The sequence below is a fragment of the Strongylocentrotus purpuratus genome, unplaced genomic scaffold (assembly GCF_000002235.5).
Source record: "Strongylocentrotus purpuratus isolate Spur 01 unplaced genomic scaffold, Spur_5.0 spur5_scaffold_16, whole genome shotgun sequence".
Taxonomy (NCBI): Eukaryota; Metazoa; Echinodermata; class Echinoidea; order Camarodonta; family Strongylocentrotidae; genus Strongylocentrotus; species Strongylocentrotus purpuratus.
The window spans coordinates 25659238-25682903 of NW_022145601.1; the positions used below are offsets into that span (position 1 = coordinate 25659238).

Sequence of the window (23666 nt, forward strand, 5' to 3'; positions counted from 1 at the left end):
TGAAAAATTGGTCTGACATCACTCTGATGTATACAAGTAGGTGATCAGAACTCCTGCAATAACCTGTAATGTTTACTACACTGTTTATATGACTATTAAAATCCCAACATGAAGATTTCAAGAGGTTCCCAGCATTTTGTCAAAAAAACCTGCTTTAATCCCCTGAAGATGTTTCAAAACTTAATGATCAGTATCTAACCAAAGCCATTTGGCTGAAGAGAGAGAAAAACAAGCATAACACTAATTTTAAAACAAAATTCATTTCAATCCAATAGCCTATCATCGAGTGGATATGCTCTTTAGACAAAATTTTTGTCTGCTTTTGGGGTCAATGAAATTCCTTGACATTACCTTGATTTTCAGCGAATATTCTCTGAATCATCCCTGACTGGATAAAAAGGAAACTCAATTTCAAGGTCTTTCCTCATTTCAAGGATAGCTACATTAGGAACCCTGATTTACAAGTGAGTTACAAGTGAGTTACATGTATATATTTTCACAACCAAATAATATTACAATTTCCGAACAAAATTTGATCGCACTCGGATTGCAGTCAGACCTGGATTATGCAGATGGCGTGCATCTCCACTACTGACATCACTTTGATGTATACAAGTATACTTTTGTTAATATCTTATGTTTATTCAGATACCCTAATTTATATACAAACCTCTTAACTGGGACCTACATAATACAAGCTTTGCTTTTTAGTAGATCCCCCACTATATTTAGCTTTTTGCAATGTATTTATCACACTTATGATTGTATCTTTTGTTATAACTATCACCATGTACATTATGTTTCTATATTGTATGTTTAGCTATAATTATTACCTCGTTCATTATGTTCAATTATGTTATCTTTGTGGAAATAAATAAAATTGAAACTACTCACCAGTGTGGCATCCTTGTTGTGGAAGTTGTCTGGGATGATGATGAGAGGGGCCGAGATGTCAAAGTGAATATCCCATCTCTTAACTTCAGAAGTCTATAAAGAACAAAATAAAACAAAAAGTTGTAAGGAGAAATCATAATCAAACATAATTATGTCCCTTGACATATGAAGATATGATTTGCAAAGTAGCTTCACAATTATCCCCTTATATACAGTGTATAGACATTGACATGTCTTTGACATATTACCAAGCTGACCATCATTGTAGAAGCATAACTTTATTTAAGCAAGGGGGTTGTGTCATTCTGTCAGAAAAAGCTGAACTCAAACTGCAGCAAAATAAAATTTACCACACATCAAGGTAAATTTCAAACAAAACCTACATGTGTGAATGTTTTTTAACGGACTTGCTGAAAAACAGCCTTGTGGCTGATAGCAGGTTTTAATCGTGGATAAATAAATAATTTATAAACAAACAAACATGTCTGTAGTAAAGGTAAACATGTATTGTACTTTAGAAATACTTTAGCTGTTCTCCCCCCCCCCCTCCCAATCTCTCTCTCTCTCTCTTTCTCTTTCTCTCTCTACCTCATCTCAATTTCTTTTTCTCCTAGCAATCGTAAAGCACAAGTCTGCAGAAGAACAGTCATTTGAAAAATGTCCTTTAAAGCCTGTCTGCACTAGTTTGGCCAGGAGAGATTAGACCTCCCTGCATGGACACTGACAGGTGGTTTTCTCTTCAAATAAGCTCTTAATTAAGAAAACAGGGATCATGGGGGACCACTGGGTACCGCTTAGGCATTGTTTGCTATATAGAGGGTACAAGTACATGTAGCTACAAGTAGTGCAGTCCCGCTTTAAGAATAAAATAAACAAGCAAACAAACCTGCTTCTCTCCTTCTAGCAGTGAGTCCACGGTCGAGGCAAGCTCTTGTTTGGTCTGAATCTTCAGCTCCTCGTACCTCATTCGAGCAGCCTTAGTCAGCTGGAGCTCAGAGGCTCTTGAACTGAGGCCCTTGCTGCCTCTGCCTTCAGCCTTGAAGAAGTTGGAGACTCTGTCCATTGCTGTCGGGTTGTAGACAATGTCAAGGGGTCTGCTGATGATTTCAAGTCTGGAAGAAAATTTGGAAAATGACTAAGGTAGTTTCAGAGGACTTTGGACACCATTAAAGGCATCATTTTGTGTATGACATTATTCAGCAAAACTTTTGAAATACAACTGGATACCAGTACAAGTATGTTGCTTCAAAAATGTAATTGGGACTCAGTGTTTTTTGTTTTTTTAATCACCTTACAAGCAGCATACTTCAAAATAAATGTTGCCCTTACAATGCGTCCAAGAGATAAAATATTACCTGCCCTAATTCTACTTTTATTTGATCTTTCACATGAAAAAGGATGTGCGCTAGCATTAAAGCTGCATGCATCACAAGTATATAACTCTAATGGGCATGCAAGCAGTAAGAGCTCGGGATGAAATGACTGATTAAATCTGAGATAAAAAATTGGTCTCAGAATACTGATTACTTTATAAAGATGAAGGATTAGGCACTTATTACTTACAACAATTGATAACAAAATATCCCCCTGCAAGAAACCTTCGCTCTCAGTCAAAATCCTTCTTAATTCCTCCCTCAATATCAACAAATTTCTATGGTGCGAGATCCTTTCAATTGGCAGCGGCAGAGTTATGGAATAAATTACCTAGTCATCTTAAGCAGGTTGATAAAGTAGAAAACTTCAAGAGTCTCTTAAAGACACGTTTATTCATTTGTTAAATTAGTACAATGTCATGACAAAGCAATTATTCTTTCTCTTCTCTTCCCTAATGTCTGCTATTATCCCTTCTTTTTTTTCTTCTGAGTGCATAGGGACTTAAGTTTATTTTTGTGATATCGTAATTAACATTGACTCACCACTCGGAAACTAGAACAACACTCAAATTTGTCTGTCATCTTGGTTTGAAAGTAATCTTTCTGATAGATCTCAAAATGTAGTTTATAATAATAATTCCTCCAATTTTTCTTCTATTACACATGGCGTACCACAAGGTTCTATCCTAGGTCCTCTACTGTTTTTTAATTTACATTAACGATCTTACACATTCAACTGCACCTCGCAGTTAAATGAAAGGCCTCTTTTTTTTAGGGCGAAAAAGAGGGGTGCGGTTAATACACGAGGGCAGTTTATACAACGTTAATTACGGTATGCGCTTTATAAGAGTGGTTTATTATTATTTTTATTAATCCAATCTTTTACCTAGAATCAGCATTTGAATGAGGTGGATTTGATTCATAGGACATCTCAAAGAGCGGGAGGTCTGATGAAGGCTGCTTGATGTTCGTACCGGAGGAACTGGGCGACATGTAGGAGAAGCTGGCAGATGCGGAGCGTGAGAGGAGCAGAGAGTGGGACTGTCTTGGTCCTAGCGTTTGCTCCTCCTGGTAACGGGAAACAAAATAGAAATTAAATAATTGATAATAATGACACTGAAACTAATAACATGTTACAGTGTGTACAGGTACATGTACAGACCCTCTTTCTACCCATAAAGGGTACTGGGCACACAAAATGACAAAAGTCTCCCATCTTCATCTGCCCACTACCACAATAATGAGCAGAACTTGAATTCCTATAGGCCTAGGCATGTATAGAGATAATTATTAGTTACTGATATGAAAAACAAAAATGGATAGCAAGTTATGGGAATTTCGTTATGAATGCTAACATTCAATTTACTCATCTTCCTTTGCATCAGAATTTTTAACATCATTTGATAACATCTGCAAAGAGGGAAAATGGGATTAACTCTGAGGAAACTGATGAGTAATAATATTTCTGGCTCCCTGCAAAAAAAAAACCATTGAACTTGTAAAGACACCCTACCCTCTTTTGCTGTGGAGCTACCAGGTGTGGGAACAGCGAACCCTTCGTCATGACATCATGGATGAACAGCGCCCCCAACTTTGCAGTGAAGAGGAAGGAGCTCGTCCGCAGCCTCCACTCAAAGCTCATCTTGACGCTGGCGAACTCCAGCTCGATGATGGTCTCGTTCTCGTTTCCCCCCGGGTCTCCCGGCGGGCTGGTACCAGGATCCAGATGAGATGAAGGGTGCATTGAGGTGGCAGGGGGTGCCGACTTGGAAGGGGTTATCAGGCCGGAAGGGGTTCTGGTGGTGGGTGTGGTACTGCCAAGGTCATTGTTGGTACAGAGCTTGATTGAGCCGCCCTGGAGCTTGAAGTTGAGGAGCGCGAAGACGTGGTCCCTTCGGAGGAGGTTGTTGTCTGCTGATGGGTCACCAAGTACATCCAACAATTCTTGCTCCTCTGTGTTTGTTCAAGGTATATAGACATGGTATGGAATATTTGATTAAACTTATCAAAAAAATCATAAAAGAGTTTTTAAATGAATTATCATTTCTGAGAACTCTGTTACACCAGTATGTACATGCATACAGCATGGTTAGGGGCTGTGCCTTCATATTCTGTCATCTACAAAGAATATGAACAGTTTTTAAATATTTTTTTTTAATGAACATTGCTCTTTAGGTCGTAAACCTGAATTTGATTCTAATCTGCTGAATTTGTCTCCACCTCTCAGTATATGTTATAAAAAGTCATTTCTCTTCAAAAACTTTTAAACAGTATTCACAAAATTCATATGTAACATTTTCCTCAAAACATGAATTTTATATTCATAACATATTTACAAGATAAGATTTTATATTTAATGACTCAACATAAACAATGGCCTGTTGAACATGCAACGTCTAAGTCGTAAAATCGACTGGATTATTGTGCGTTAAAAAAAAATATTCATATAACCGAACAAGAAAGAGGTATGGTGAGGAGACACCGCACTTCTGATTTTATCTCCTTTATTTTAATATTTCTTTGGTTTGAATAAAGAATATATTTATAAATATTTATTCTTGAGAACCTACATGTACATGTACAAAAAACAAATTATGCTTTCCAGTAGGTTCCCGTTTCATTTCATAATTATGAACTTACTTTGTCAACTATGTTCTTGTACTGTGCAAACAATTGATATGTAATAAAATAAATTCGAATCAATCAATCAATCAATCAAAAGCATTTGTTTCTCTCACCTTCAACATCGATGAGTGGTGGTGGTGAGGGGGAGCGTCTGCTACCGGCCCCAGAGGGCGTGTCATCAACGCTGCTCTCTGTGCCACCTTCAGCACCCCCCTTCTGTGAGTACCAGCCGCTCCATCCCCACACCCAGCGCTGCATGATGCCCCCCTGCTGGGCCTCCTCAGGCTTCTTAAAGATCTCCTGTAACCAAGGTAACAGAATGCCATCAAATATTATCTCAGAGAAATCGAAAGGATACACAGAAATAGAGAGTAATAAAGAAAAAAATAGACAGATTAAATACTGTACAATGGAGTAGAAACAATAAAACAAGGAAAATATGGCATCACTATTTGCTCCCTCTATATAGAAAACAATGCCTAAGCGGTCCCTGTTGGTCCCCCATGATCCTATTTTTCTTATATTGACTGAGAGCTTATTTGATGGGATAACCACCTGTCAGTGACGGCGCAGGGAGGTCTTATCCCTCCTGGCCAAACTAGTGCAGTGGGGCTTTATTATCAATGCTATAAAGTAATGGACTAAGTTACCTCTCCACCCCGTATTCTCTTCTCCAGCTGGTTAAAGACCACGTTCCTTAGAATCCTGATCTCTTCAAATGACAGCTCCTTTTCAAACTCTTTCATCACAATCTGTAATTAATTAAAAAAAGAAGCATTGATAACTAGTACAGATATAAAATTCTTCCTTCTGTGATAATGGTAGAGAAATATGAACATACGCATGACATACATATATACACATAATTGTTTTGTAATATTGAGACAATCAGGATCATTCATTGAGCAGCTGTACATGTATATCATGCCAACAAGATCATACCCAAACATTTACCAAATGGACTACGATATAAAAAAGATTACATTCATTTACAAGTATGTTGATTACTGTAATACTTTTTGTAATATGTTTAAAACGATTATAACAGTTGATTATTCTTCCTACTGTATAAACATGTATATTACATGTACCTATGTTGATTCATGATGTTACATGTATTATAGTTTCTGGGAAAAGACTGCACATTACACAAAATAAAAAAACATAACCAGTCATCCATTTCCCACACTCATATTTCACTAGTATGCTTATGAACATGCATCACATTATAATATGAAATCAGTCACCCTTCATGTGAAATACAAAATGCTTACCAAGCATCAAAACATACCTGCCAACCTTTCAAAGTAAAAAATAGGAATCCCTCAATGCAATTTAAGGAATATACTGTACTCATTTGTATACTTTTTACACAGAAGTTTTCAGAAAATCAAGGAATGTAGGATTCATAAGATAAGTTTGAAGGCCCAAAAACTAGGAATCATTCCTCCAAAATAGAGAGAGTAGAAGGGGAGTTAGAGAAAAGGAGAGTTCAAAAACAGGGAATCGAGAGGAGGAAATTGGAAAGACGAAGTGAGAAGTAGATGAGGGAGACTGAGACAGGAAGGGAAAGATAGAAAGAGAGAGAGAGAAGGACAGAGACAGGGAGGGAAAGATAGAAAGAGAGAGAGAAACAGTCGGCAGCTATGAAGCAAATGTGACAAAATAAAAAGAGAAGATCATACCATGAGTGGTGCAGGGTCTACGTCCTTCGCCTCTAGGAATCTAGTATAGACTGCAGTGTATTGTTTGTTGAGGCTGATCCGCTCTGAGATGAACTTGGGTGTTCTTCTGCGTCTGCGGTCCTTGATGCCATGTAGGACACTGTTGATGGCAAACTGCCACCACTTTCTGATACTGGAGGGAAAGAAGAGAGAAATGGTGTCTCATTATTAAGTTGTTGTTGCTAGTTTTCCATTCCATGTATGACTCTGCTCCTTCCTACAATATGAAGTTGATTGTTAAGTATAAGCCTAGAACATCTTCGTTCATCTCAATCCTTCTTATCAGTTGTCCCTAAGACGCGCAGTTCCTGGGGGGATAGAGCCTTTTCTCATTCTGGTCCGTCCCCTTGGAATAAGCTACCGCTTAGTATTTGTAGCTTAACAGCCCTCAATGACTTCTAAACATCTCTTCCTAAACAGTGCTATTTAATTATGACAATTATAATTGTGGCGTAATAATTTGTGTTCATTTATTTTACCTTTACTTTAGTTAAGAAAGTGATATGTTTGTGATTGTAATATGTACAGAGCCATGAACGTCAGAGCCTGGCAGATACCGGTGCTATATAAATATCCATATTATTAGTACCGGTAGTAGTATTATTATTTTATGTGGTTTCATTATGTAATGTTATATGGAGCGGTAAAGAAAACCTTAGGGTTATATTTATTTAGTTTGTCCTTTTCTTTTCCAGATATCCATATGACTCTCTTAAAATTCTACTATTGTTTTGTACTTGATGTTTCTGCTTCAGTGTTTGCTAAATGAATAAAATCCAGAGGAAAAAACTACTGATAACTACCGATAACAAATATATGCATCAGCTCAAGTACTTTTTTACCTCCTCTTATGAAAGATAATGCAGTGTTGGTAAAACTTAAAGGGGATGGAAATAAATGTAATTGATTATCTCAACGCTGGCTACATCAACAAGAGTTCAACACGCCATCAGAAGTTTGCCCTTAGAAATTCCATTGTTAACTTTGATTTTAGAATTCAATCGTCACTGATTATCACACTAATAATCTTATGTGTTGGTTGATTAGCTTAAGTATGCATTTCTCACAATAAAATCGTTTCCGAATTTACAATTCACAAATGTTGAGTATTGTTGATGAGCTACATTGCAAGTGAATATCTCCCAAATAATTTGTTTCTTAGATTTCTGAGTGTATAGATAAGTTTTGATTCACGTTGACATGTTAACAATATAAAAAGTTAGAAAATCACAAATGTAGGAGTGTCGTGGCCGAGTGATTTAAGGCGCTTGACTGGAAATGCGAAGGTCGAGTGTTCAAAGCCCGACACGGCGCTAATATCCTTAGGCAAGACATTAACCTGCACTTGCTACTCTCCACACAGGTGTTAAATGGGTTTCCCGGTAGGATGCGACCGTCATCGTTGGTCAAACAGTTTTTGAGCATCAAGTAACGGCTGGCTGGAATGCTCCCCAGGGAGGGGAGATTGTGCACACATTGTATGTTGGCAAGTATCAAATCCAATAACCGGGGTAATAGTATATCTGTAAAGCGCTTAGAGACATTTGCATTATTAAAGAGCTATATAAAAGCGAAATATTATTAAAGGAGAATGATGTATCTAAAGGGGGGGGGGCTACAAACCTCTCCTTTTCGCCAGTCCAGGCTTCCGGCCTCCACTTCCTGTAATGCCTTGCTTTGCCGTTGCGCTCAAACTCCTTCATGAGCACGGTGATACCTCGGTACTGATCCTCGGAGAGAGACAGAGGGATCTTCTGAAGCGTCAGGTCGCAGACGTAGCGGGGCGTGGTGCGAGATCGCAGGGGGAGGGCCGAACCGTTCCGCTTCAGTCTGGCTTCAGCACTCACCGGTTCCACCATGTAGTCATGGTTCTGCACGTACATGGGATACAGTAAATAATCAACAATAAGCAATCATAATTCAATTCAATTCAATTCAAATGAACATTTATTTTCTTCCATTCAATTTGACAACATATTTGACATCTGTTCAAACATGTGTCAAAATATGGATTCTTCATCCGAATTTCAACGAGAGGCAAATAAGTTTTTAACTTTAAATGCCTACTTCCAAGGTATATTTCCAAGGTATATAATATAATTTATACGTAGGAACATAAATATAGTTAAAGAACTTGTATTACACGGAAGAAGGCACAAATCTTGATAAGCAAAGCTTGTAATGGGTACGCCCGAATAATGTACATGTACATCAATTTTTATAACAGACAGGCCTACCATAAACAGTTATTCCTTCTCCAAGAATTACTGTACACATACCTGCCAACCTTTCACAGCAAAAATTAGGAATCAATGAAATGGGTCTCTGTAAATATTTTGAATTACCGTATGTATGGTCCATAGTGGACTTTTGGAGGACCGTGCATTCCTGACCATGTTAAGCCTCATTCACACATGACGCGGCAAAACCAAAAAGGCATATTTTTTTTTTTTTATGATGGCGTAAAGTGTGATATCGTTTTACATATCTGTATCTTAAAACACAGAACTTGTTGAAAACGCTTAGGACCTTTGGTACCTTCAGTTGCTATACATTTGCACATACAAAACCATGGTATTTTCTTTGCGACGATTTACCGCGTCATATCTGAACGAGCCTTCCGTGTTAAGCCCCGCCTCTAAGGCAAGGAAGCAGTCAAGGCATCCTACTACAGCCAAACCTGTCTATAGCGACCTCCTAAGGGAAACACAAAAAGTGGTCTTTGTAGACAGGTTCCTTTAGCACATGTTCCAATGATAAACCATTTTCAAAGGAAATAAAAATTGTGGTCTTTGTAGACAGGTGGTAACTAAAGCAAGCTAGACTGTAATGTCCATCCTACCTTGATCTGGTTTTCAGTTGTACGGCACTTTTCGCTCATCAGAGCATCCTGCGAAAGAAAAAAGATCACAATATTTTAATAACACATTATTAGAGGATACTGAGGAAAAAGAAGGAAAAAGATAAGATCAATGAATAAAAGTAGAGTTGACTAGTGGGAAATGACATGATGTAGTAATCTCCAGAGTGTTTTGGACGGGTAACTGTTAGAGTAGTAATGGCCAATGGTTGGGTGATTATTTGGTCAGAATCTGTCAATTGGTATTGTTTGGTCAGAATCTGTCAATTGGTATTGTTTGGTCAGAATCTGTCCATGTGGTATCGCGTGGTCAGAAGCTGTCTATTGGTCTTGTTTGGTCAGAATCTGTCCACATGGTATCGTTTGGTCAAAAACTGTCTATTGGTTTTGTTTGGTCAGAATCTGTCCACATGGTAATGCGTGGTCAGAAGATGTCCACATGGTATCGTTTGGTCAGAAGCTGTCTGTTGGTCTTGTTTGGTCAGAATCTGTCCACATGGTATCGCGTGGTCAGAAGATGTCCACATGGTATCGTTTGGTATCGTTTGGTCAGAAGCTGTCTATTGGTCTTGTTTGGTCAGAATCTGTCCACATGGTATTGCGTGGTCAGAAGATGTCCACATGGTATCCTTTGGTCAGAAGCTGTCTATTGGTATTATTTGGTCATCTCCAGAGTGTTTTGGACGGTAACTGTTGGAGTAGTAATGGCCAATGGTTGGGTGATTATTTGGTCAGAAGCTGTCCATGGGGTACCGTGTGGTCAGAATCTGTCCATGTGGTATTGACCCAAGGATAAATGCAGTTGTCTAAAACATTATGTTATCTGAAACGAGCAAGAGAAGGGGTAATAGTCTTGGTCCCTCTCTTATAAACAGCTGCAAATGATTCACGTATCGTTCGCAACTTGATATCGTTGCAAGTCTTTAAAAATAAAGTAGAGATTTGCAAGTTTGGGATTTATTCAAGGACTTACAATCAAACCCATAAAAATCACACGTCTATAAGAAAGACTCAGAGTCTGCACTCCTCTGATTGCCCATCAACTTTAAAACCCTTCTGCACTAGTTTAGCCAGGGGATTAGACCTCCCTGCAAGATCACTGACAGGTGTTTATCTCATCAAATCCGCTCTCAATTAACATAAGAAAAAGAGGATCATGGGGACCAACGGGCACCGATTAAGCATTGTTAGTAATGTAGAGGGAGCAAGTAGCTGTAAGTAGGACAGTGGGGCTTTAAGACTTACCCGGAGATCTGTAAGATCAAAGTCTGAGACTGGAGCAGAGTCTGCATCCCAATAGATGGCAAAGTTCTCTAAGCGGACAAGCTTGAACTTCATACCTCCTGTAGCCTTCTCTCCACCAGTCTGTCTGGGTGACTGCAGGGATGAAAAGACACAAGAATAAATTGCATTATAATATATTCATCATGGGTAGACTGACATGGTATGGTTGTGTGGTTGGTAAAGAGGAGAACCAATGGGTACAGAAAGCCATTCATTCTGTACCGTAAGTCATTAAAACCAGTTCCACCACAAATCCAAAAGATCTTTACATGTCACAGCTCGATGTCACGTCCGAGGATGGTGTCTGAACTAAAAACATTGAAACTGTCACAGGTCAAAATATTTTGATGAATCATAGAACTGATTCCTTGCTTGTTAACATGCTTGTTATCAATGATGGCAAAACTGAAATGCTTCATCTAACATCATCCAGGAAGCGTGGCTCAAATCAGGAACTGTCTCCACTCACGGTTGGTGACACCAGCATTTCTAGCAGCACAACTGTTCGAGACCTTGGAGTTGTGCTCGATAATCACTGAACTCTACGTCAAAATGTGAACTCCATCTGTCGGAATGCATCCCTATCTCTCTACAAAATCGGAAAGATAAGAAATCTCCTCGACAATCACACAACTGAGATCCTTGTCCACTCCTTCGTCACCTCTCTTCTCGATTCTTGTAATTGTCTCCTCATAAATCTCCCCAATAAAGACATCGCCAAGCTTCAGCGAATTCAAAATTCAGCTGCCAGACTAGTTTCCAAATTACCAAGGCAAGAGCACATCACTCCCACTCTTCAGGAACTCCATTGGCTGCCCGTATCCCAGAGAATCCAGTACAAAGTCATCACTCTAACTTTCAAAGCACTTCATCAACTCTGTCCAAGCTACATATCTGAACTTGTTACACCTTACATACCCACTCGATCCCTCCGCTCTGCATCTCAACACCTAATTGAACCCACGAAAGACAGGACCAAGTCATACGGATGCAGAAGATTCTTATCTGCAGCTTCGCATCTCTGGAACTCTCTCCCCACTACTTTCCGAACCATCACAGACTTAGCTTTCTTTCAATCTCAACTAAAAACCTACCTGTTTAAAAACGCTTTCTAATGTCATTTAAACTGTATTATTGTATTCATCAAAATTTAATTACATTACTGTACTCTTATATAATTTGCCTTCATTTCTGTGTTATGGGTGTATATAATGTTTGATTATTATTAATCTTTTCCTTATTTTGATATATATCTTTAGTTCATGAATTAGTTGTTATGTGTAATTTTGTAAAGCGCATTGCTATTTTCTTCGAAGATGAAATGCGCTATATAAGTCTAGGTTATTATTATTATTATTATTAATCATAAAAAAAAGAATAAACAAGGGAAACGCTCTCAGCGGTCTCGTCTGCATTATGCAATTCGATATGATGAAAAATTGAGGTGGGGACATTGTTTATAGGCAAAGTAGCCCATTAGCAGGCCCCCAAAATGAAATCCTCTGAATATAATCAGCATTTTGAGGTGAATATTGACTAAGAAACATCAGAAGAATTATTTACTATAATTTGTACCAAGATTGATAACTTTAATGGAATATAAACAAATAACAAGGATTGATTTATTAATTCTCATATTAAGTTGTGGAAACATAATCCAAGTCTACTGACCTAAAATGACCTTTGACCTTGACTTTGTGACCTTAAATTTGTGTCATATGATTTGTGATACTTGATAACCCTTGTGTACAAGTTTCATGGAATTTGAACTCATAATTTTGAAATTATGCTACAAATTCAAAATCTTGATGTTGATGCCACAACAAAGTCTAAGTTTGCAGAGCTGAAATTACATTTTACCTTGACTTTGTCACCTAAAAGACTAATCACATGATTGATGATGCTTAATGTTCAACTTTCATGGAATGGGAATGTGTACTTTTAAAATTATGATAAAAATTTAAAATCTTAACCTTTGGTTAAGTTTTGATGTTGATGCCACAAAATAGTCTAAGTTTGTGGACCAGAAATGACCTTTGACCTTAACTTAGTTACCTAAATTCTACTCATATGATTGTGGATACTTGATAACCCTTTATGGCACAGTCACACGGCCACTTACGGTAGCTGCGGATGCTTACGGATAAAAGTCCGTAAGCATCCGCAAGGATCCGTATCATCCGTAAGCATCCGTATCCATCCGTAATTCAATCCGCAGGATCCGCAGACATACGCAGATCCGCAGCGGAATTTTGAAAATCTCAAAATTTTGCTGCGGATGAAATATACGTAAGCATCCGCAGAATATACGTTATCCATACGTAAAATACGTTATCCAAATATACGCAGGCATCCGCAGGTCCGTAACATGGCCGTGTGACTGTAGCATATGTCTAAGTTTCATTGATTAAGAACTTATACTTTCAAAATTAAACTAAAAATTCAAAAAATTAACCTTAGGTTAAGTTTTTGATGTTGACGCCGTCGCCGCCATTACCGGAAAAGCGGCGCCTATGTCTCGCTTTTTGCTACGCAGGCGAGACAAAAACTTAACTATACGTCAATTGATCCCGATGACCTTTGACAAAGTACAGTAACCCAAAATTAAATGAGGTAATTTAGCTACTGTGATACATTCCTTGTAGCACATGAATTGCTTTTGATAATGTTAACAGCAGATGTTAAGGGCTTGAGTATCATTTTCATCACGGAAGTGAAACATCGTGGGGCAGCCATTATTACATATTCCTCTATGGCTAACGAAAGTGAAAATAGATATTTATAAGTACACTTTTTTATTTTATGAGGTAGGATGATTAATTTCAATGAAACAAAGTTGTTGCATGGCTCTAATGACTTTGGTTCCGTCATCATTATCCGGATACTGGACAATGCAAATTCGTCTGAAATATGGATATATCTCACACAGGAGTTTCATAATGGTTGACAAGGCTAAGTGCCCATCATTTGCCAACGGTACAATCTACAGTGGACAATCATTTATAAGGAACCACCTACTCTAAATCTTGCACATGTTTAAGGATTTTGTGGAAGCCATTATTAATTGATGGAAACAGATGTGCCTTTTATACAGGCAAGCAAAGGATTCATAAAACTATTAGACTGATGTAGTCACACAAGGCCCTAGAGATATTGCACTTTACTAAACTTTGAAGATGTTCAAGGGATTGTTTTTCTTCAGTTGCAGCTCTTAAGATATGGTAATCTGAAATGCTGGATATCTTGTGGAAATCATAAAGTGACAAAAGCAAACGTGCCCTTCAACAAACATTGATGAGACTAAAAGATTGCTGCATGAACAAAGGAGGCCGAGACATGTAATTGTTGCAGTTAATAGTCTTCAAGAGAATTTCTTCTAATTGACAGAAATAAACTAGCGCTTAGATACAAAGATTAATGGGACCATCTGACTGCTGTGAATGAAGACGAAGGGTTATTCCAAGAAGGTGAGATCTTCAAAATCTTGAAGGGTACGTCATCTGTAGTAGAGGCCCCAAAGAGATTACAATCTTTCTACGGTGATCTTGTGCGAATCACTCATTCACAGAAATTGGCCATAACGTGAAACATTTACAGGAATATTTTACTGCAGTGAGGTGGGCTAAAGAGATATTTTGGATAGTGAGACTTTAAAAATTTCCAAGGGAATTTCTTATAGAGTAGTGACATCCAAGAGATCACAATGTTCAAGTCAAGGATGACTTGTACAACCTCAAGGATTCCTCTCTACTTGTGGATTGCATGTGTTTTATCCTTGCTATCTGGAGTATTGCCTGGGAATGGCATAGCGGGCAAGGATGAAAATTGGAGCTCTGTCTCCCCCAGTGGCTGCCAGCTCACGAATACCAGCCTTGGTACCAGAGCTATGTGTACTCGTCTGGGTCTTTGGTCTGTTCCTCAGGATCTTCCAAGCAACACAACAGTATTTGATCTCTCCATTAACCTGATAATAACCCTGTACAATGAGTCTTTTTCCTATCTCCCAGACATTGTCACACTTGCACTCGGAAGAAATCAAATATCGGTGATAGAAGACGGTGTCTTTGAGCATTTGGGTAATCTCAAACAATTAATCCTAGAGAGAAACCGCCTAATGTCTCTTCCAGCAGGTTTACTTAGTTCAAATAGACTTCTCTCTGTGCTCCACCTCGGTAGCAACAATTTGAGTTCTATTCCAACAGATGCTTTGCCCTGGTCTGATAATATCAGTTTGTTTGATCTGACCAACAATACCATCTCCTTCATAAGACCCGTAGACTTCACACCCCTTCAGAACTGTCCATCGATACGACTATATCTCGGCAACAATGCATTAACAAATCTTCCATCAAATGCTTTCTCAGCTTTGAATAAAGTCAACGAGTTGACTCTTTCAAAGAATACTTTTCAGGAATTTCATATCTCTTCTATTTTAGGAATAAATGAAATTGATAAACTGTCCTTGAAAGAATGCAATATACATTGTGTAATTCCACTGAACCAAACTCATAACCATTTTGATGGTTCCCCCAAGATTTATTTCATAGATCTCCGAGTTAACATGCTGAGCTCCTTCCCAGATTTTGTGTTTTGGGGTTTGAATCAGACAAGTATTATATTACTTCAGCACAATCAAATCAATGTTTTATCAAACAAGACTTTTTGTGGACTAGACCAGCTGGTTGAATTAGATCTATCCTATAATGGCTTAACTTCCTTACCCCTAGGCATGTTCTCCTGCAATAAAAGGCTACAGCGATTGATGCTTGCTGGAAATCATATTGCAAGCTGGTCCATTGGTACATTATCTAATCTATCCTCTATTAACCACCTAGACCTGGCTTATAACAATATCAAGTATATTGAGAGAAAAAACACCATTACATTTCCTTCCCTAGCATATCTGGATCTTTCTTTCAACAAATTCACAAAGATCACAAAGTATTTTCTATGGGGTTTCCCTAATCTCAAAATACTAAACATGTCTCACAATGAAATCAAAGATACCTATTCTCCAAATGCCTTCACGAAGCTGAAGATCCTTAAAGAGCTTTATCTCACCAATGAACCTCACCAAGACATCAATGGAGCTTTTCGCTACATGGATGCACTTTGCACATTAGATTTATCAGTTTCAGGGGCATTTATTCATTCAAAACTCCAATTTACAAATACTACATCTCTCGTGAAACTGGCTATGCGTGAAAATGGTTTGATGAGCACAGATTTATTTGATACCATGACCTCTAAATCACTCTTTTTGGGACTCAGATCGTTGGTCAGGCTGGACTTGAGAGGGAATTACCTAGATATGTTAGCACCAGGAACTTTCAACCCCATGAAGAAACTCGAAATACTGCTCCTCTCTCAGTCTTCTATTAAAGTCCTCAATTCCAGTGTTTTTGACAGTCTGACTTCTCTCACAAGATTGGATCTTCGTGACAATGAGATCTCAGCAATTCCTGGAGATTTACTTCAAAGTCAGCCCAGGCTTGGAGTCTTCATCATAACCAATAACAAACTTGATTTGATTCCCAAGACTCTATTCAATAGAGCGCAATCTCTGCACCACCTGTTCATGCAAGGCAACAGAATCACCACAATAGAACCTGGAACAGTATTTCCTAAAAACAGGACAACGAGCATAGACGCATCAGGAAACCCTTTCTCATGCACATGCGACTTGGGTTGGTTTGTGGAGTGGCTACATTCAGGCAATATCGAACTCATCCACCCTGATGACACACTTTGCTCACTCTCTTCCATCGAAGACATGGTGCATTCGCCAATCCTTTCGTTCCATCCTGATCAATACTGTGGCACGAATATCCTCATCATCACAGGTGTGTCCTTCTCCGTAGTTCTGGTAGCCATCCTGTGCTTGGTGGCATATCGAAAACGACGGTGGCTCAACTGCAAGCTCTTCCTCCTAAGACTAGCCATCTTTGGCTACGAGGAATTCAACCAAGACTTTGATGCCCAGGACTATGAGTACCAGCTCAACCTGATGTACGATGAGGATGACCAGGAATGGGTGGACCAGATCATGAAGCCAGTCCTGCAAGAGAGGTTTCCACATCTCCAGAAAGTGGCCTTCGGCGATAACAACCTCAACATCGAGATGTACTACATCCAAGCTCTCCACTACGTCGTTGAGAACAGCTTCAAGACTGTCCTCTTAATAAGCAACAACTCTGTGGATGAAGCCTGGTTTCTGACCAAGCTACGCATAGCCTTAGAGCACCTCAATGAGACCAGACTGGACAAGGTCATACTGATTTTCCTTGAGGACATCCAGGATGATGATCTCCCGTACCTGGTCCAGTTGTTCATGAGTAAGAACAAACCCTACATGCTCTGGACAGATGATGGAGATGGCCAGGAACTCTTCTGGGCTCAGTTTGGAAAGAGCATGAGAGGCAACAAGGTGATCAATAGTGTTATTCCTGTTTAACACGACCGTTACTATTCACCACAAGGCAAACTAATTGTCATCCAACAAACATTAAAAACCTCCAAAACAATATTGGCAAATTTGATTACCGGCAAAGGGCTGAGAACTACATGTGTAATAATCAATATGTATGCCTCTAAGGCCACATTCGCAGTTCCCTTGTCCTTTATGTGTATTGAAGTCCGGGGTATTTTGTCCCTTACTTTACCCACAACATCAAGCTGCTGCAATTCGTAACTGAACATAACTAATTTTTAAAATTCATACCCCTTGAAAATTTGATGTTTTCTGTTTTGTTTTTTTGCAACTCAAGAATATAAGCTGAACTGGTTGAATACTTTTAGATGTAATATGTCACATTCTAAAGTAAATTAATTTGGGACAAATCTATTTTTACACGTTTGAAAAATTACAAAACTTGGTAAGCGTATGAATAATATAGTTGTTAACTGTACATTATTCATTCTCTGTAACTTGTCAAATTTACATTTCTGTCTTTTTGTGAAATATGAAACAACTTTGACTCGTGAATTCTGAATGTTTTGACAACTGAGCGGTGTTTGATAGCCTTTTTTAATTTGGAGAATGAATTTGTTGCTAAATACACGTATGTTTAATGGTACAACTACTACATGTAATAAAGGAGGCATAATAGTAATACAAAGAATAATGACTAATAATGAATAATACAATAATGACTAGAACTCAACTTCATCTTTAAGTATTTTTTTTATTTTGAAGCATCAATGTCTGACCTAGTATGTTTAGATTTATGATGATAATGCCTACAACTACTAGGTACATGTAGTGAAAATGTAATACTGTGCATTTTTAGACTACCTTATGGAATGTAGATTGCTGTAATTGAATATTTCTGAAAGTTTCCACTTCCCTTACCGGTAAGTACTTTTACTTGTATACCAGATCCGAATTCATACTCCATACTCTAGGCTCAGTGTGTTAATTCCTTAATTTGATTTTATTAAGATTTATATGACATATCGTCTGCTGAGAGTTGGGAGGGTGTTGGGTCTACATGTATGTAATGAATATGAGTTAACGCCCTTCTGTCACAACAGACGATACACGCTACCATCACTCACAACTCCATTCTGAATCTATGTAATGTTGGTGATCTGTGTTTCTTTTATATCCGTCATCATTATCGATTTCATTATAAACTGCTCAATTTATAGACAAACCTATTTTAATTACTTCAAATGTTAAAGACACTCAGTAGTCAGCTCTCATGGGGAATTCGACACCGTTCGGGTGTTTACCCAACAACAGGTGTTGTCAATCACCCGGGTTAGCCTCGAGTTTTATGACCATTAGACCTTATGTAATGCTTTGCTCCTCCCCCCCCCCCCCTTACCAGAAAACTCTCAGTATTATCCGAGAGATTAGGGGGGAATTCTTGACTGGCCAACGGGTTTGCTGTGTGCAGAATATTTGTACTCCCATTAATGGTATTTCCACCAAGTCTGGTGTCAGCGAATTATGGCCTTCTGAACATGGAAACTGCAGGATAAATACAATTATTATGAAATGCTGTACTTATGAGCTAACGTTAATTTATTTGATAATTTGTCATGGAATGATTGTAGTACATTGTTGTTTGTATATTTACATGTATGTATCAGATTCTACAGTTTTTTTTAAAAAACTTGTGTACATTATTTCTACCATTGTTATCTATCTGGTTGTGATTCTATTTGTGATTTTATTTATATTTTAAATTGTACCACAAGTTTTGGTTGCAATTAAGAAATAATTCGTTAAAAAAATGTAATTACTGTGTATATTTCAACAATAGAAGAGCTGTTTAGTATTTTCTTATGTGTAGAATGAATGTGTTATAATTACATAATATTCTTAATTTCTTATGATGATTAGCAATGGTTTTATCATTCAGGTGACATTAGTACTTTGGCAATCATCGAGAGGTTTCCCAATATGAGCAGGTCTTTAAAATATCCTTTTAATTCATTTTTCTAAGTGTATGTATATACTATTATGATCAACGGATTTGCTCCACGTTTTATGGGGATAATATACTCGTGAACTAAGATAAGAAAGTTCTATGTGGTACACTTTATTAGAATTTTAAATCTACAATCAATTCATTCTCGAAAAACTTGATTATTATCTGATTTGTTTATATCAATATTAAATTGGGTCGAAGCACAATTTATGTATGGTTTCTTACTTCCATAACCTTTGACATATTGACCTTAACCCCTAGTACAGTTTAGTCATTACAGTTTATTCATTAAAGTTTAGTCATTAAAATACAAGTCTGCATTTTGGGCTGTGTTATGAATTGTATAGTCGGGTTTGGGGCTTGTAGTCTTGATCGATATTGCAGACGTTCTGTCGCATGTCAATTAGCTGTTGCACAATCTGTAAATTGGTATAATACATCCACAGGGTCATCCAAATATATCAAAATTGTAAAGAATCACTATCCACCCAATTGTCAAAATTTCCAAAAATGTTGTATTACCTTTAAGAATCAAAAACATGTAACTTTGAATACATGACTACCATCTAAAGTCTCCAATGTGCACATGTACAGGCCGTTTGTATAAATTCAATACAGTCACGTAATCCTTCTAAAGCCTGGTACATGTGTAGGTATCACATTAATCCCATGGCCTTCAATCAGATCATATGCAGTAAACATATGCTGTTCCTTTTATGTTACATGCTCCCTCAGGCATTCACTCCAGATGTTAGCACGTAGTTGTGAAGAGACATGGTTTCCTTTTCCATTTAAAGATGAAGTTGAGTTCTGGTCATGCGGTTGCATTGTGAAAGAAACGGTGTGGAACCAACCAGAAAAGGTTGATCATCTAGCATATAAGAATTTGTGTGTATTGTAAGGTTCTGGAATCATCAAAATGATAAGAAATTTGGCCAAGTCTTGGTAAAGTTACAAACACTGTACACAGAAAGATGTATATGGGACTACACGAACATGTGGCGTAAAAAGCCTCCCCCCACCCCCCCACCCCCCCCCCCCCCGATTTTTAGGATGTTACATTCATATTTAGAATATGAAGGCATTTGAAGAGCCATGCTTTTCAGGGAACATGTCTTCTTCCACACTTGCATAATAAGAATGAGTAATGCTCACAAATTATTTTTCACCTCTTCCCAGAACTCAACCTTCTCTTTAAGCATTTTATACTGTTGCTGTTGAAGTAATCATATACAGCTCTTTCCCACATTCACATAATGTGCCCCCTTTGTAAATTTCTACCCATTTTTTTTCTATCAAAGTTCTATGAACTGTGTGCACACATTTGGAGTTGAATATGTACATACATGTATATATGTCCATGTACTTAGGTTTTGGACAAGAATTTATTGTATGTGAATTGTCAATTGGCAAAAATGTCAGACAGGTCATATACAAAATAGAGTACTTTCCAGCAATACTTTGGCACTGCTCAATTTTGTTCACCAATGTATGCACATACATGTAGACATCGGTTCAGGAAACTGCCGATGATTTTACACAGCAAACCAGAATTACGGTATATTTTTCATAACAAAATTTCTAATGTACATTTACATAACTGTTGTCAGCCTGCTGCTTACTTAACCATTATTACTTTTGTACATCATATCACTGGTTAACAAGTTTAAAGCCTATCTGCACTAGTTTGGTCAGGAAGGATTAGACCTCCTTGCATGGTCACTGACAGGTGGTTATCTCATCAAATCAGCTCTCAATCAACATAAGAAAAAGGGGACCATGGGGGACCAACGGTCACCGCTTATGCATTGTTTGCTATATAGAGGGCGTAAGTAGCTATAAATCGTGCAGTGGGGCTTTAAGACTTACATAGTTGTCATCGGTGCTGACGGCTGAGATGCTTTTGATGGTGATCCCGAAGGCTAGATTCATGCCGGGCAGGATGGTGGAGTCTTCGTATCGTATATGGACATCCTTGATCTTGAGCTGTGGAGAGAATACAGAAAATAATCAAACTTAACCCACCGACTGCTGAATTCTCTAATCCGTATATAGGCTTAAAGGTACTATGTCCCATTTGCAGGCCAAAAAAATGAAAAAGTTAAATTCCAACTGCATTTAAAAGATAATACTAATTTAGAACTTCCCTAAAAAAGATGGGGCTTGAAAATGTCTTCAAGTGGGAAAATAACGACCATTAGTTGTCAAATCGACTTTAGGGCTATAGAGCCCAAAAGTAATAGTCTTGATTTTCAGACAATTGTACCGAATGGTCATACCTTTTATGCTGTGCAAAGATTCAATCAGTTTAATCTTGGCCATCACAAGAAGTGGGTTATTGATGTAGACAAATGCTCATGTACCCTTTACAACTCTTTTCATGTATGTTATTATCAAAGAAGAAAAAAAGGCAGTCAGACACTCAATAGTGTCTGACAGTGAAGTCTAGCAAGTAAACGGGTTTCCTTGCATAATTTGAATATGAGGACACTGCTAATGTTTGAATTTCACAGATAGGACATACATGACATATTCATAATTCCTGCAAAGTTCTACAGCATTTGAGGTTGGCTGCAAAAGGGACATAGTACCTTTAATAGAGGGAACATCCGGTTCCAGTAGGCAAATGGTTAACACATTATATAGAGAGCAATCCCACAAGGGCAGGAGGTAATGGAATGAGATCATTCTCCGATACCATTGAATGGCATTTACATTTGCATACAAAATGTTTTCTGTTACCTTCTGTTACATTGTAGTATCAATTGGTAAAATATTATTTGGAAGATTGGAGTGTTACGATTTCTCGCACATGAAAGGCTTATTCATGTACAGTACAAGTATATCAAAATAATGACGACAGCATTATTGCTATATAAATAGAGAATCTAGAATTCATCTCAATTAACATTGCAGTCAATGTTTAACACCTATCGTCTCCAGCTCTTTCCATGAAGACATTAATCAAGGTAAATTCAAATTTAATTTAATCTTTATTTCCCCCAAAAAATGGATGGCCTGACAATATTTTTGTAGGAATTATGTTTACGTTATTTTTTCAGCCCAATATACAATTTCTTATCAGATACCATTATAATTTCTACCCTCTTGTAATATTGTCTTTTTATATACACTGTAGTACCTATATCCACACTGTGATGCTTGTGGCGCTTAAAGATAAACTTGAGTTCTGGTAATGCGATTGCATTGTGAAAGAAAAGGTGTGGAATGGATCAGAAAAGTTGATCATATAGCATGTAAGTAATGGTGTGTAATGCAAGGTTCTGGAGTCATCAAAATCATCATAAATTTGGCAGAGTCTTGGTAAAGTAACAATCACTTACACAGAAAGATGTATATGGGACAACACACATGGTGTCGGGGCTAGTACTACCCTGATTTCCTTATCTTTCTATGCTCATTACTCAGCCAGTATACATTTTCTTCCAAAATTGTTTGGCACATGACATTTATTTGTAATCTTGAACATTCAGTGTAAGTTTCATTAGATTCTGTGAGAATTCATTTTCTTTTTTTACCAGAACTCAAGTTTATCTTTAAACATTAATACCCCAGTTATAGCTGAGATGCCAAAGTAACTAGCGCACCTGGGTGGAGAGTGGCAAGTATAAGTATACCAGTACTTGTTAATACATGTGATGTAAGAGAAAGATGCAGGAGTACAATTGCTACAAGGAAAAATGTACTGTAAATCTCTGTGTATAAGGCGCACCCCTATTTTGAAGACTAAATAAAAAAAAAAATTAAAAAATCTGTCATCTTTAGTTTTAAAACCAACATTATTACTAGGTCTTACTAAGTTCCAATCGGCAAGGTTTTGTTGCCCCTACGGAGCTCTAAAAACAATAATTATCGGCAAGGTTTTGTTAAACGTTTAGCACAAAAAACGTAATGACTCAGGCTTATCGAAAACCACTAAAAAGTAGCATTTTGAGGACTTAAAATATTCTGTACCTGTGTATAAGGCGCACCTCCGATTTTTTATTTTTGCCGACGGAAAAAAAGTGCGCCTTAAACACAGAGATTTACAGTACATGGAATGTATTTTAGTGGATTCCCCCTTTGTAGTACATATTAAATCAGCACAATATTGATAGTATTGACTTTTACATTCTAATAATCTAAGATACAATGTAAGGCCTGATTGGATCTTATCTTGTTGCTAATTTTGCTTTAAACTTTGATCTTTGAACTGCAGCTTAATACAAGAATCTACATGTACCCGATACATGATGACACATACATGTACAAGTCGTATACATGTACATATATTCTATCATGCTCTGATTATATCCCCTAAAACGTTACCAAATAATTAAATATGGTTATAAGCTGTATGGGGCAACATGTATTGTTAGCTTTTAAAATTTATTTCTGTCAGTCTAGGTCGGAAAAAGTGCACCATTGAACGTGCATATGCTATTTATGGACCACTGGATGAACTTTA

At 37.7% G+C, this 23666-nt stretch overlaps 1 protein-coding gene across 1 annotated transcript in view; it reads right to left on the minus strand.

Annotated features, from left to right (window-relative positions):
* The window catches only part of LOC581842 (vacuolar protein sorting-associated protein 13D), a 90329-nt gene that overhangs the window by 60921 nt on the left and 5742 nt on the right, over positions 1 to 23666 (minus strand). The window contains exons 6-16 of the mRNA XM_030987496.1: positions 21068 to 21184; positions 10722 to 10853; positions 9459 to 9506; positions 8240 to 8487; positions 6578 to 6749; positions 5543 to 5644; positions 5006 to 5192; positions 3781 to 4220; positions 3154 to 3335; positions 1781 to 2006; positions 895 to 987 (exon numbers count right to left, since the gene is read on the minus strand). Coding sequence (XP_030843356.1) covers positions 895 to 987; positions 1781 to 2006; positions 3154 to 3335; positions 3781 to 4220; positions 5006 to 5192; positions 5543 to 5644; positions 6578 to 6749; positions 8240 to 8487; positions 9459 to 9506; positions 10722 to 10853; positions 21068 to 21184 — 1947 coding nt within the window. The remainder of the gene's footprint in view (positions 1 to 894; positions 988 to 1780; positions 2007 to 3153; positions 3336 to 3780; positions 4221 to 5005; positions 5193 to 5542; positions 5645 to 6577; positions 6750 to 8239; positions 8488 to 9458; positions 9507 to 10721; positions 10854 to 21067; positions 21185 to 23666) is intronic.